Source organism: Stylophora pistillata, chromosome 7 (genome assembly GCF_964205215.1).
Source record: "Stylophora pistillata chromosome 7, jaStyPist1.2, whole genome shotgun sequence".
NCBI classification, from domain to species: Eukaryota; Metazoa; Cnidaria; class Anthozoa; order Scleractinia; family Pocilloporidae; genus Stylophora; species Stylophora pistillata.
Genome location: NC_142525.1, coordinates 26,842,464 through 26,854,350, shown reverse-complemented (window position 1 = coordinate 26,854,350; position 11,887 = coordinate 26,842,464). Strand labels below are relative to the sequence as shown.

Genomic DNA, 11,887 nt, shown 5'->3' with positions numbered 1-11,887 from the left:
TGTGCTTGACTGGTTGGCGTTTGACATGCGGTGATAAGGTTGACAAATTCAACGAAGAGCAATTACTGTCTGTTTTCTGTGGTGCAGCTATTTGCTTGCTTGGCTTGAATCATGAAGTGATCAGTTTCATCACTGTTTTGATGTTTGAAACCTTTTTCCTTGGATTACGTTAATCATTATTCATTCACTACCAAAGATGTTTGGGTAAAGAGAACTGACCACCTTTAAGAGTAAAATAATCCAAGGCTGTACAAAGCCTTAATTTTTTTGCACGAAACTTCCTTTCTGAAAAGTCCTCACTTCCTCTCTGTACAGCCCGTAGTTAAAAATTGTAATATTATAGGTTCAATTTGTCACTTGTGAGCGATTAGTGTTCAACTACAGAATATACTTGTATAGGAAGGCCTCTATCAGAATCCGTTTAGAATTACCATTGCTGATTTTTAACAAAGGAATGTATACTGTATATGTTCTTCATTATATTTGAAGAAGAGGTGAAAATTGATAATAATGACTCGCACTTTTATCCTCAGTACATTTTTAAAACCCCCTTACTTCCGCCTCTGATGAGCCCCCTGTGTGAACCCCCGTGTAAACACCTTGAAATTCCATTCAGTCGGCTTGATCCACTGTGTAACGGTGATGCTCCAGAGGAATATGTTCGGTGAAATCCTTGTTTCCAAGAGTCCTCTGTTCTGTTGACGAAGTTTTCTTTCAGGTGAGACATGCAGCAAACAACTTCCTGGTTCTGTTCACGAAGTTTTCTTTCAAATAGGCCATCAATTGGTCAATCTAACCACATGACGCACTGTACTGCACAAGTATTAAATGGTTTTGACGATCCATGTGATGCAGAGTTTCAAAAAATAAAAGGAAATGGTACTTTGAGGGAATAAATAATCAAACAAACAAAACAAATAAAAAAAAGATAAAGGAAAACGACAACGAAAGTTTGAGTTTCTATCGGAGTTTGTTTGATTCAACCACAGTCTTTGAGGACTTGCTATTGTTGGGATGTTTACCTCATCTTTGACAAACATTCAAAACGACTAGCACTGAATGTAATGTACCTGTACCTATGTTTGATTATCTCCCTCGATGTTTACTTATTGCATGTTGCGTGATAAGTCACGCGGTTGACTGTGAGACATGCTTTGACAATGGTCGTCAGTTGTAGGGATGCGTGACAATGCACCGTGACCGTAATCAGCTACTTGGTGTGTAGTGGACTGTGATGATGCTGAACTTTTGAGACTTATATTTTTCCCTTTTCGCAGTTTTCAAAGATTTTAAACCTGAAATTGACAAAATTTTGATCATAAGCATTTAATTTATCGCTGTGCAACATGAGTGCATTATCAGACATTGACGAGATCGACGACATCGTGGAGATGGCAACCACAATGGCGTCGCTAAAAATCCCTTCCAAAGGGCTGAAAACGTTGGACGAAATGAGGCAAAGAGTGAAAGAGACACTCCGGTTATCAGAGAAAAGGTCAAGTTGGACGGCAAAGGAGGTTAGAATTTTGCAATTTCTTTTTAAAATATTAGCTACTAGCAAATGCGATTTCTAAACGACGTTTTCAGTACAATGGCATATCCGGATGCGACCGCTAATAAATAGTGGATGCAGATCATATCGTGAAATTCAGTCACGAATTTGTTTAAGAGCTTTCTCGTTGTTAATATCGCCATCGCTTACGATTAATGTCATCTATCCAGTAATGGCATCTCAGAAATGAGTTGTACCAGAGGAAACTTAATTCTCATGGACAGAAATTGCAGCATTCACTCGTCAAATGTTTCTTTAAGTTCAAACTTAACAACACGTACGCGAAGAGCTTACTGCGGGACCAATTGTTATTTTTTGATACTTTCATAAACGACACTTACGACTGAGTGTTAGAAAAATAATTTGAAATAAGAAATTACAAAGTTGTCTTTCCGCAGTGAAAGGTAATCATGCATATTGATGTTCCTAATTTGGGAAGCTTGGTTAAGCAACGATCGAGCCTCGACGGTTCAAATAGAGAAATACAGCCCTTAGAACATTGAGGATTGGTAAACTTTGGCTAGTACTGCCCCAGTTCTGCCTATTGTGGGCCAATTCTGTGCTCTTTGGATAAAGTTCGGTCATATGGGAAAACGTTGGCTCTCTTATCAGGTTTACACTTTCACATTTTCCGAGAAAAGCCTGCATAATTTCTTTAAAATAAATGTCAACAGAGTTAACGCCCGGAGTAAAGTAATGCTTTTTTTATTGTAAAAGAAAGCCACAAATTAATTCTGCTGTTCATAATTGTCAACAAATAGTTGGAGTCCTTTGCTTAGGATACATCTTTCGGGAGGATCTTACTACATGCATCTTTACATCACTGAACATTTATAGAATTACTTAATGGAAATACTATCCTATCGAGGGTTGCATTGCGGACGTTTACGAGCTTAAACCAGGCCTATAAATCTCTTCCCTAAATAAGAATGGTTGTTACTTAGTAGCAACAGGGCATGCTTTTATTCCAAGTCTTTAGTCAAAGTTATTTGAATAATCGTATAATTTATCAAGGATTTCTAAAAATGACTTTAAAACAGCAACACTAACAACTAGGCTGAGCAATGATCTTTAACTTACGCAGGAAAATTTTGATGCACAGACTTCGATTTACCATGTGTTGTTTATCAGGCATTTTCAGTGTTGACAGAGGCAAAGAAAGAAGACGAGGAAAAACGAGCAACCTTGCTCCAATTCTACGAACGCACGAGTGCTTGTTTGAATGCGAAGCACGAAAATGTTCTTGCCCTTTTGGAGAAAAATATTGGAAACCTGTGGGAGAAAATCGTTTCACACAAACAAGTTCTACAGAAGAAAGAGTACATTTTGCTCGTTTCAGGTTGGTTATAAATGTATTATTCTACATAGTCTCCTCATCCACTAGACTAAAATCCATGACAAGAGTGTAGGAAACACAAACACAGCTATTCATTAGGCTACCGGCCTTGTATTAATTCAGAAAAAATTATCAAGCCATAGAACTAAATTATAAACCAGCTTTAGTGGAATCGACTCATTTCTGCCGTTGTCTTTTTGAGTTCCCCTTAATTTATACTTATTTACAATTACCAGGCGAAACAAGTTCAGGAAAAAGCACCCTCTTGAATCTGATCCTTGGGGAGCAACTTCTTCCTTACTCCGTTCTCAGTACCACATCCACCATCGTTGAACTTAGATATGGAGATGCGCCAAAGTTGGTAGCGCACTATAAAAACAAAGAATCTGGTAATACCACGAGGACTGTTCAACTAAACAAGCCATCTGAAGCCTCCGAGCTGAGTTACCTTCAACAGATTTCATCTTTTGTCCACCTGAAGGAGAACAGAGAGAGGGGTTCAGATTACGAAAAGATTGAGCTTTTTTGGCCACACAATCTGTTGAAGGTAATCATAAGAAATAAATAAGCTCAGTAATCTCTTGACGTAATAGACTCTGAGATCGACCTAAGGTGAGGAATTGATTATTTTGTCACCAAGCTTCAAAATTTTCGCTGTACTATGCATGAATGTCTGTTTCCATGATATCAATTACAAGTGATTGTTTACGAGCCCCCTGACTAGCTGAGATTAATATTAGGGATGGTAAGGATGTTTTGTATGTTCAAAGGCCTAACAGTCCTCAGTTCGTTATTCAGCTTCCATCTTGCACAGTGACCACTTGCGCCTGCTGTTATTTGGTTTTCTTGGTTTTTTTTTCCCGTCGCAAGCACTGATTTAAGATGTGCTTGGTTAATTGTTGATGCCTCAATATGATATGGAGTTTTTTTCTCGGAGAATCAATCGAAATGCACTCTAAAGGGCGATACTTATATAGCAATGTTTGTGTATCGTGTGTTGTTCCATATCGTCTTTAACGTATCTTTTAGGAAAATATTGTCATAGTTGACAGCCCAGGTGTCGGTGAATCTGCCATCATGGATGACATAGTAAAAGCATACCTCCCAGAGGCTTTCGCTTTTATCTACGTCATCAACAGTGAAAACGCCGGTGGAATACAGAAAGACAGGGTAAGTCCATGAATTTGTCGTTCTAAGAGCAGTCCAACTACATAGATAGTTGAAGACGCCCGATTAGCTCAATTGTTTAGAGCGCCGGATTGTGTTGTGCTGGAGGTCAAGGGTTCGAGCCCCGGCTGGACCAATACTCATGGTCTTAAAATAAGTGAGGAGAATTTGCTACCTTTCTATAATCAAGAAATGGATAGATACTAGTCTTCTCTGATAAGGACGAATAAACCGTAGGCCCGTCTCCTGTAGGGTTAGGGGTAGGAGACGTTAATTTCCCAGCCACGAGATTACTGTGTCGTGGATGCCCTCCCCTGGGGTGGGATGGGTGGTAATTGGCCGTGAAAAGCCTCCATGGGAAGTGGTAAACTAACCTATATGGATATGTATATATGTATATGAAGAGAACGAAGTTTGTTGCCAAGACCATATCATTTTTCACATCTGCTATTGGCTTACATCTAAAAATAAATCGTTTAAAAGAGACAAAGAAGATGGACCATAAGAAAAAAATATATATTAATTTCCCAGTTTTCAAGAAGTTTTATTTTCCACAACAGCAGCGTAGTGGTGAGTAGTGGTAGGACCTTGAGACGGGGACGTTTGGCACATGATTAGGGGTTTTTTCTCCCAAACGTTTGGGACAGATCTTTTGTCCGTACCGTATAGTTTCGAGAACAATAATGAGGTTTCGCTGGGATCTCGTTGAGAATAAGAAGATTTCGAAAGCAACAAAATTTTGATGATGAACAACAAGACAGAAACAAGGTAAGGGTGTCTTTGAGTTTCAAAAGCTTCATACAAAATGGCAACGGAAGCACATGGAACTTAACGAGCATGATTAGCTACTGCGCAGCAATTGCGTGCCACAAAATGTTCCAAAAATTATAGCTTATTCTGTACTTTTGCCTCCAGGTGGAAAAACTCATTGAGCACGCTAGACAGGTGTCCCTTGACAAACAAAGGGAATCTTCTTCCAATTGTGCTCTGTTCGTTTGCAACAAGTGGGACCAGGTACCGTCAGAAGAAGTTGATGAAGTGAAGAACCACATCGTGAGGAAACTGGCGCAGTGCTGGCCTAGTTTAGATCCAGAATCTCAGATTATTTACATGTCAGCCAAAGACGCAAGTAGGGCCCAGAAGCTTGGAGGAGTCACGAAAGAGTTTGGAGAACTCATGAATGGTATCAAGTCGATGGTCTTGAAAAGTATTGAGTCAAGACTACAAATTCAATGGAGGTAACTTGATTTACATCCTCGATGACAAAAAATTGTGTAAGAACTTGATTTGCTCGTAATGAAAATGTTTCTTTAGTTCTATCAATGTAAATGAGAAGTCGTGTATCTTATTAAAATGTAGTGACATCATTTTTCTCTGGAAATTTGGAAAAGTAAGCAGTGCTAGATATCTTACAAAGGCCTCACATTACACCCACCCGTACGAGCTCTTAAGAGAAATGTAAGAGGTCAGGATATTTAATCGGTGGCTGCAAGTCAGAGTAACAGACATTTTGCATAGCGATAGGGAGCAAGTTTTTACTAGAATTTTTGCAAATTTATGTGGAACTAACCAATAGGTAGTCTTCTTGGACATACTTAAAATGGAGTTGGGAATTTAAGCTTACTGTCAATGTCAGCCAAAGATTTGAAACATTTCAATGGTTGTAAAGATAACGGGGTGAAAGTATGGTCGAGTTCTTTAGTTAATAAGTTAAGATTATTTAAACGTACATATTGATGCAGTATCCTTACGCCTCATCTCCACTGTTTACATATTTGCATAAATCGAAAATCGGTTGATAGTATGTGAAAAAAAAGTAGTTAATATGAACAATGCGATGAAATTTGAAATAGGACAATAGTTTCTAATTTGAGCATGTAAAGATGAAACAATTTTAATGTAATAGAAAAATCCGAGCCTCAGCTGGGACTTGAACCCACCACCCTCCGTGATCTAATCCGATGCTCTAAGCACTGAGCTACTAGAGACTCTATGGTAAGCAAGGGTCAATTTGTGGACCTCGACTGGAACTGCATCGCGCGGCTACACAGCCAAGTATTAGTCAGCGCCTGTGAAACTCACTAACAGCATCACGCTGTCACATTAAAGCATATCAAGATGCGGCCAACCAACCTCCAAAGTGAGCATGTAAAGATGAAACAATTTTAATGTAATAAAAAAAAGTAGCCGCGCGATGCGGTTCCAGTCGGGGCCCACAAATTGACCCTTGCTCACCATAGAGTCTCCAGTAGCTCAGTGGTTAGAGCACCCGACTAGATCACGGAGGGTCCTGGGTTCAAGTCCCATCTGGGGCTCAGATTTTTCTATTACATTAAAAGAGTTTCTAATTTGAGACTTAAAATTACGAAACCTACCTGAACGATGTTCATAAACAAACTGATATCGTAACCAAGCATGGAAATAAAATGGAAGACAATTACAATTATGACTTTATTCTTAGGTGGCTCGATTACCTCCTTGCACGTATTGCCTACCACACGAAAGCGTTCATGCGTAATTCTTCCGAAGATCGTGAAAATGTGATAGCGAGAATGAAGTTGATCACTGACCGCCTTCATAGCATCAAAAGGCAGCAAGGTACCGTAAGCGAGGAGCTGCAGACGTTCCTCAAAGACAAGACAGACAGTGCTCTGAGGGAACTGTCCAGATATCTTAAGTCTCCAGAATTTATGGAGAAGTTTTCTTCGTGGTCATTAGACGATGTTCCAAATACTGAAGGAAGTTGGGAGGTGACCAAGAGCTACATTCAAAAGTCGCTGACGAAGCGACTTCAAGAGAGGATCGAGGAATGGGAAGAAAAGAATCATGTCTTTTCCGATGCTCGGTCCTCTTTGATTCGATACTTTCGGGAGAGGTTCAGCTACGTCGAGGGTCAACTTCGAGCGCTAGAGGGCTCTCTGCTAGCTGGAGACACTGCCAGCTCAGCAAGTGGCCCTTTGGCATCAGATGACTTTAGCGTCGTAGAGAAAGTCTTCATCGGGGTCACAAGTCCAATTTGGGTTCCAGTCGGTCTGGTTGTCTTAGTGGTCAGTGTCCCAGTAGTTGGCGCCTTGGCCGTTAAAGAAAAGTGGGAGGACTGGAATGAAACACGAAAGTACGAAAAAGACAAGTGTGGCTTCATGGCAAAAGCTTCCCAAGAATATCTTAAGGAAACAGTTGAAGAAAAACATCTAAAGTCCTTCGTGGTGGAACAGCTTAAAGAGGCTGAGGTTTGCCTTAAACAGGTCTTAGCTCGGATACCTCAGCTCATAGAAGCGGACAAGATGTTGTGTCAACAACTGAGAGAAGAAAGCCGCTCTAAGAAAGAGATAGAGGATTTCTACAAACCGTTACACGAGGAGAGTGTACAATTAAGGAATGAGATGGCCCTATTTGGCATCACAGAGGTCCGTACCATGGACATCAGTTGCAACGATTTGGAGTGGCAAGACGATGCGCTTCTTGGAGGTGGAGCGTTCGCTGCTGTTTATCGAGGAACATTGAAGATACGAGGAGACGATAAACCCGTAGATGTGGCTGTAAAAGTGTGGAACGAGGAGCTTAACGATGCTACAGCTAGTGACTTCCTTTCTGAAACAGAGATACTCAGGTTGGTTTTCTTATCCCTAGATCTTGAAATTTTCTGCAGCTTCCCAATTTTATCATTCTTTCCAGATCAAGGAGCTCGTGGTGGTGAGTTGCAACGCATCAAGTAGAAAGTGGAGAATGTAATAGGAAGACTTACGTATATGTAAATAAAATAATATTTTCCTCAAGATTTCGGAACGCGGGGAATTTAGGTATATATCAAGGCACATCGAGATAGTAATTGAGAATGACCTTAACAGTTGGACCTCTCACCATTCATTCTAACAAGAGGTCTTTACCTTTGAAACACTTGAGTCACTTAAGAGTGACAAGCATCTAATTGTTCCATCCATCATCACCGCTGACTCAAACATTTACGTCATGAGAATAAGGGAAATGATAGCCAACAGAAACATCTCTTGACTAAGAATCAAAATCTTCCTTTTACTATCGGAAAATGTGTAGAGAATATTATAGAAAATATTCATACTGTTTTTTTAAGAGTGTAGGTTGTTTTACACATATGTGTTTTCCTTTTGTAGGAGACTGAATTATCCCTTTATTGTAAAGTTCTATGGTGCAGCACTGCAAAAGGAAGGGCATCAGCTGAAAGCAATACTGGTGATGGAGCTCTGCAAGGAAAACTTGATGAGGCACATTTTCCTGCATAAAACCAATATACCTGGTGAGTCATCATCATCTTTTACAGCCGCGAGGGATGTGATAGGATGGGCAAAAGACATTGCCGATGCTCTGGAATACATTCACAGACAAGGTATCGTTCACAGAGATCTCAAGCTGGAAAATATATTGGTAAGTTAAGAATTGGAACTAGTGGTTATCATGACCACACATCATATCTCGTGTTCTTGAGTTTTTCTTTCTAGTCCATTTTTTAAATTTAATTCCTGTCCATTGAAGAGTCAGCATTAAATTGATTATTTTCCACGCAAAACAGGTGTGACAGTGAATAACGACAACGCATCCCAGGTTAACACCTCTAGGCACTTTGTTTTCTTTTTCACATTGCCTTGCCCTCTTTAAGAGAGAATAGTTTTGGACTTTGGTATTGAAGCTGTATCAGTCTACATGGTTATTATCTTATCCTCCCACAGCTGTCGTTAGAAAATGTTGCCAAAGTAGCCGATGTTGGTGTTTCCAAAGAAGCCAAAGCGATCACGGGTACCATGACGGGGACTCCTATGTATCTCGCTCCGGAAGTGATGAAGTCCTGTATGTACGATTACAAAGCAGACGTGTACAGCTTCGGTATAATGCTCTGGGAGATGTGGTACGGTGAGAGAGCCCTTCTTGATGTGGTAGGAGATGTGAAGGAGTTTTATGACAAGGTGCTTGAGGGCGTAAGACCTGCACATGTTGAAGGCTCGAAGAAGCCTCCAACTGGTTTGCGCGATCTGATGCAGGATTGTTGGGACAAAAAACCTGATAATCGACCAGATGCGACAAAGTGTCACAAGAAGTTGACTCAGCTCTATCAGGACGCTGTAGCACCATCTCAGTAAACTCTGATTGTTAGGAAACCACCTTCAATTCATTTACTTTTTAAGTGTATACTTTTGTGGAGCAGCAGTAATCCCTTATGACTGTTATAGCAAATAGAATACCCTCACCTTCGCCAGTTTTCCCGTTTCAAACCGAGTTAGTACATTATAGAAACCTATTTTGGTCTTAGTCAGTGCTAATGTTAAGGACTGTATCCTCCTGTTAGAAGTGTCCTTAAGGTTTTCCCCAACAGTCCAATCATCCTCTCATATAGTATCGAAGAGTATATAACCATACAACAATTCCAGTGATTAAGTAGATTACTTTTACTTAGAGCCGGTAAACATCTGTATCAATACCCTTATAACTGATTTGGCTTTTGGTTTTGATTTTGGCTTATAACTGTTTTGGCTTTAGACAAATAGTGCCAAGTTGCAAATTTAAACGAAGAGCAACAATAAAATGCTATAGGCGGATATTGTTCTGACAGCGTGTATGATGGCTTTTTGCTGGATTTAACGGTTAGTTTCACCATCTGGTGTGAGACCCTTGTTATTAGAGATTTCCTATAGAAAATTTCGTTTTTTAAGTATCTACATGTAATAAATTGCAGGAAGGTCAGAAATCATCTACCTACTTCTTGCATAACCATAGAGAAAGCACTAAAAGGGCCAAATCACGTGAAATTAATCGAAGTCTCCTTGAAAGGATTTCCATCACTGAGAAGCGTAGTGGTATCCTTGGATCTCCCTCATTGTCCACCAGTCATCGCTTCATAGTATCGTTAAGTATACCATACAAGATTTTCAATGATTAAGCAGATTACTTTAACACTTAGAGCAAATTAGTATCAATTCCCTTAGGGCTGATTTGTTTTCGCCTTTGACAAGTATTGACCAAGTTGCAAATTTCAACGAAGAGCAACAGGAAAATTGGCTATTGGCGAACATTGCTCTGTCAGCTAATATGAAAGCTTTTTGCCGGATTTAACAATTAGTTTCACTATCTGTTGTGAGACACTATTAAAGAAAATTCTGTTTTTTAAGTAGTTGTATGAAATAAAAAGCAGGAAGGTCAGAAATCATCTACCTAGTTCTTGCATAATCATGGAGAAAGCCCTAAAAAGGTCAGATGACGTGAACTGAATCGACGTTCCCTTGAAAGGACTTCCAACACTGAAAAGCATATATCTTCATGGATGAATTGCGTGATCAACATTGGCAAAAGATAAAGTACTATCATTTCCTCTTGATATTGGTAAATGAGGCAATGAGGCATTTGCGAACAACTCTCGGGTTAGACTTAAATATTTGTGTCTTAAGATTGCAAACTGCGAAGGTCAAATAAAGACTTGATCCAGTTTTCCTTCAATGGATCTTCCAAGGGCTTTTACCGATGCTCATTTCCTGACTCACCCTCATATGTTGTAGTGGGTTGTTAACCATTCCTCTAGAGAAGTATATATGATATGATGACTAGCAGCTCACACAGAAACAGGAGAACGTTGGCGAGTCAGCAAATTACGGTGGGTTTGATGGCAAAAGAATAAATGAGGCACATTTCACGTTTCTGTAATTTCCGAGATAAACGAAGTAAAGCAACGATCCTCGCAGATGAGCTGCAATTTAAGCAACTGTAGAAAAGACTGAAAAGTTTTCAAGCTTCGACGGGATTCGAGCCCTTACCACCCAGATAGTAGTTGTGCACTACTACCAACTGTGCCACGAAGCCACACGTTGGAAAAGGGAAGAGTGTCTGTATATGCCGAAATTGCAGCTCACCTGCTAGAATCATTACTTTACTTGATTTTCATTCATTCATTCATTTTCATTTCAAATGAAATTTAGAGTTGTAAGCACATAAAGGGTTAAACGACGTGAACAGAAGTGGGGTTGGAAGGATTTTCAAAACTAAGAGGCGTATAAAGGCTGATAGTTTCGAAAGAAACTGTTTGGGGCTGCCAGTGGGAGTAACGAAATAATTTGAATATATCAACAAAGTTGAAATGGTAAATTGGCCACCGTAACGATTACAAAAGCTGACGTTTCGAGCGTTAGCCCTTCGTCGGAGCGAATAGAGGAATTGTGGGTTGTGTGTGCTTTTAAAGGCAGAAAATGGAGCTACGTCATTGGTGGGAACATGGCAACGAGAAAAACACGAATAAATTAGTGGAATGAAAAGCGTTCGTTGATCCCTGTGGGGTTTATTCACTTTATCTTTGACAAACATTAAAAAAGACTAGCACTGAATGCAATGAACAAAACTTCGTTTCCCATTACTTTCTTCATGTACCTGTACATATGTTTTGATTTGTTCTCCTCGATATTTACTTATTGCATGATTAGTCAAGTTTTGACTATCAGACAAGCCCAAATGATGGTCATCAGCGGCAGGGATGCCTGACGGTATACTAGTTGTTTTGTAACGGACTGTGATAAATGAAGTCCAGCTTTTGCGGCTTATAAGTTTCATTTTTCGAAGTTTTCAAAGCTTTCAAATTAAACTGGAATTGAAAAAAGTTTGATCATAAGTGCTCGAGTTATCGGTGTTCATCTTGAATGCAACTCCAGATATATTGACAAGATCGACAATTTCGCAGACGTGTTAAGCATAATGGCGTTGCTAAAAATTCCGTTCAACGGGCTGAAAACTTTGGACGAAATGAAAAAAAAAGTGAAAAAGAAACTCCAGTCGTCAGAGGAAAAGTCAAAGGACGGCAAAGGAGGTGAGAATTCTAGAAC

At 39.8% G+C, this 11,887-nt stretch overlaps 1 protein-coding gene across 2 annotated transcripts; it reads left to right on the top strand.

Annotated features, from left to right (window-relative positions):
* Positions 1 to 750: 750 nt before the first annotated feature.
* Positions 751 to 10,517, top strand: LOC111347068 (uncharacterized). Of its 2 annotated transcripts, none has more exons than XM_088727182.1 (8): positions 751 to 1,517; positions 2,684 to 2,891; positions 3,125 to 3,435; positions 3,918 to 4,058; positions 4,971 to 5,293; positions 6,517 to 7,665; positions 8,186 to 8,456; positions 8,759 to 10,517. In XM_088727182.1, the coding sequence occupies exons 1-8, from the start codon at positions 1,347 to 1,349 to the stop codon at positions 9,164 to 9,166; spliced, it is 2,982 nt and encodes a 993-aa protein (XP_088583308.1). In that variant the 5' UTR covers positions 751 to 1,346; the 3' UTR covers positions 9,167 to 10,517. The 2 variants fall into 2 exon arrangements, with proteins under 2 accessions (XP_088583308.1, XP_088583309.1); XM_088727183.1 differs by having other exon boundaries at positions 1,407 to 2,164.
* The last annotated feature ends 1,370 nt before the right edge of the window (positions 10,518 to 11,887 follow it).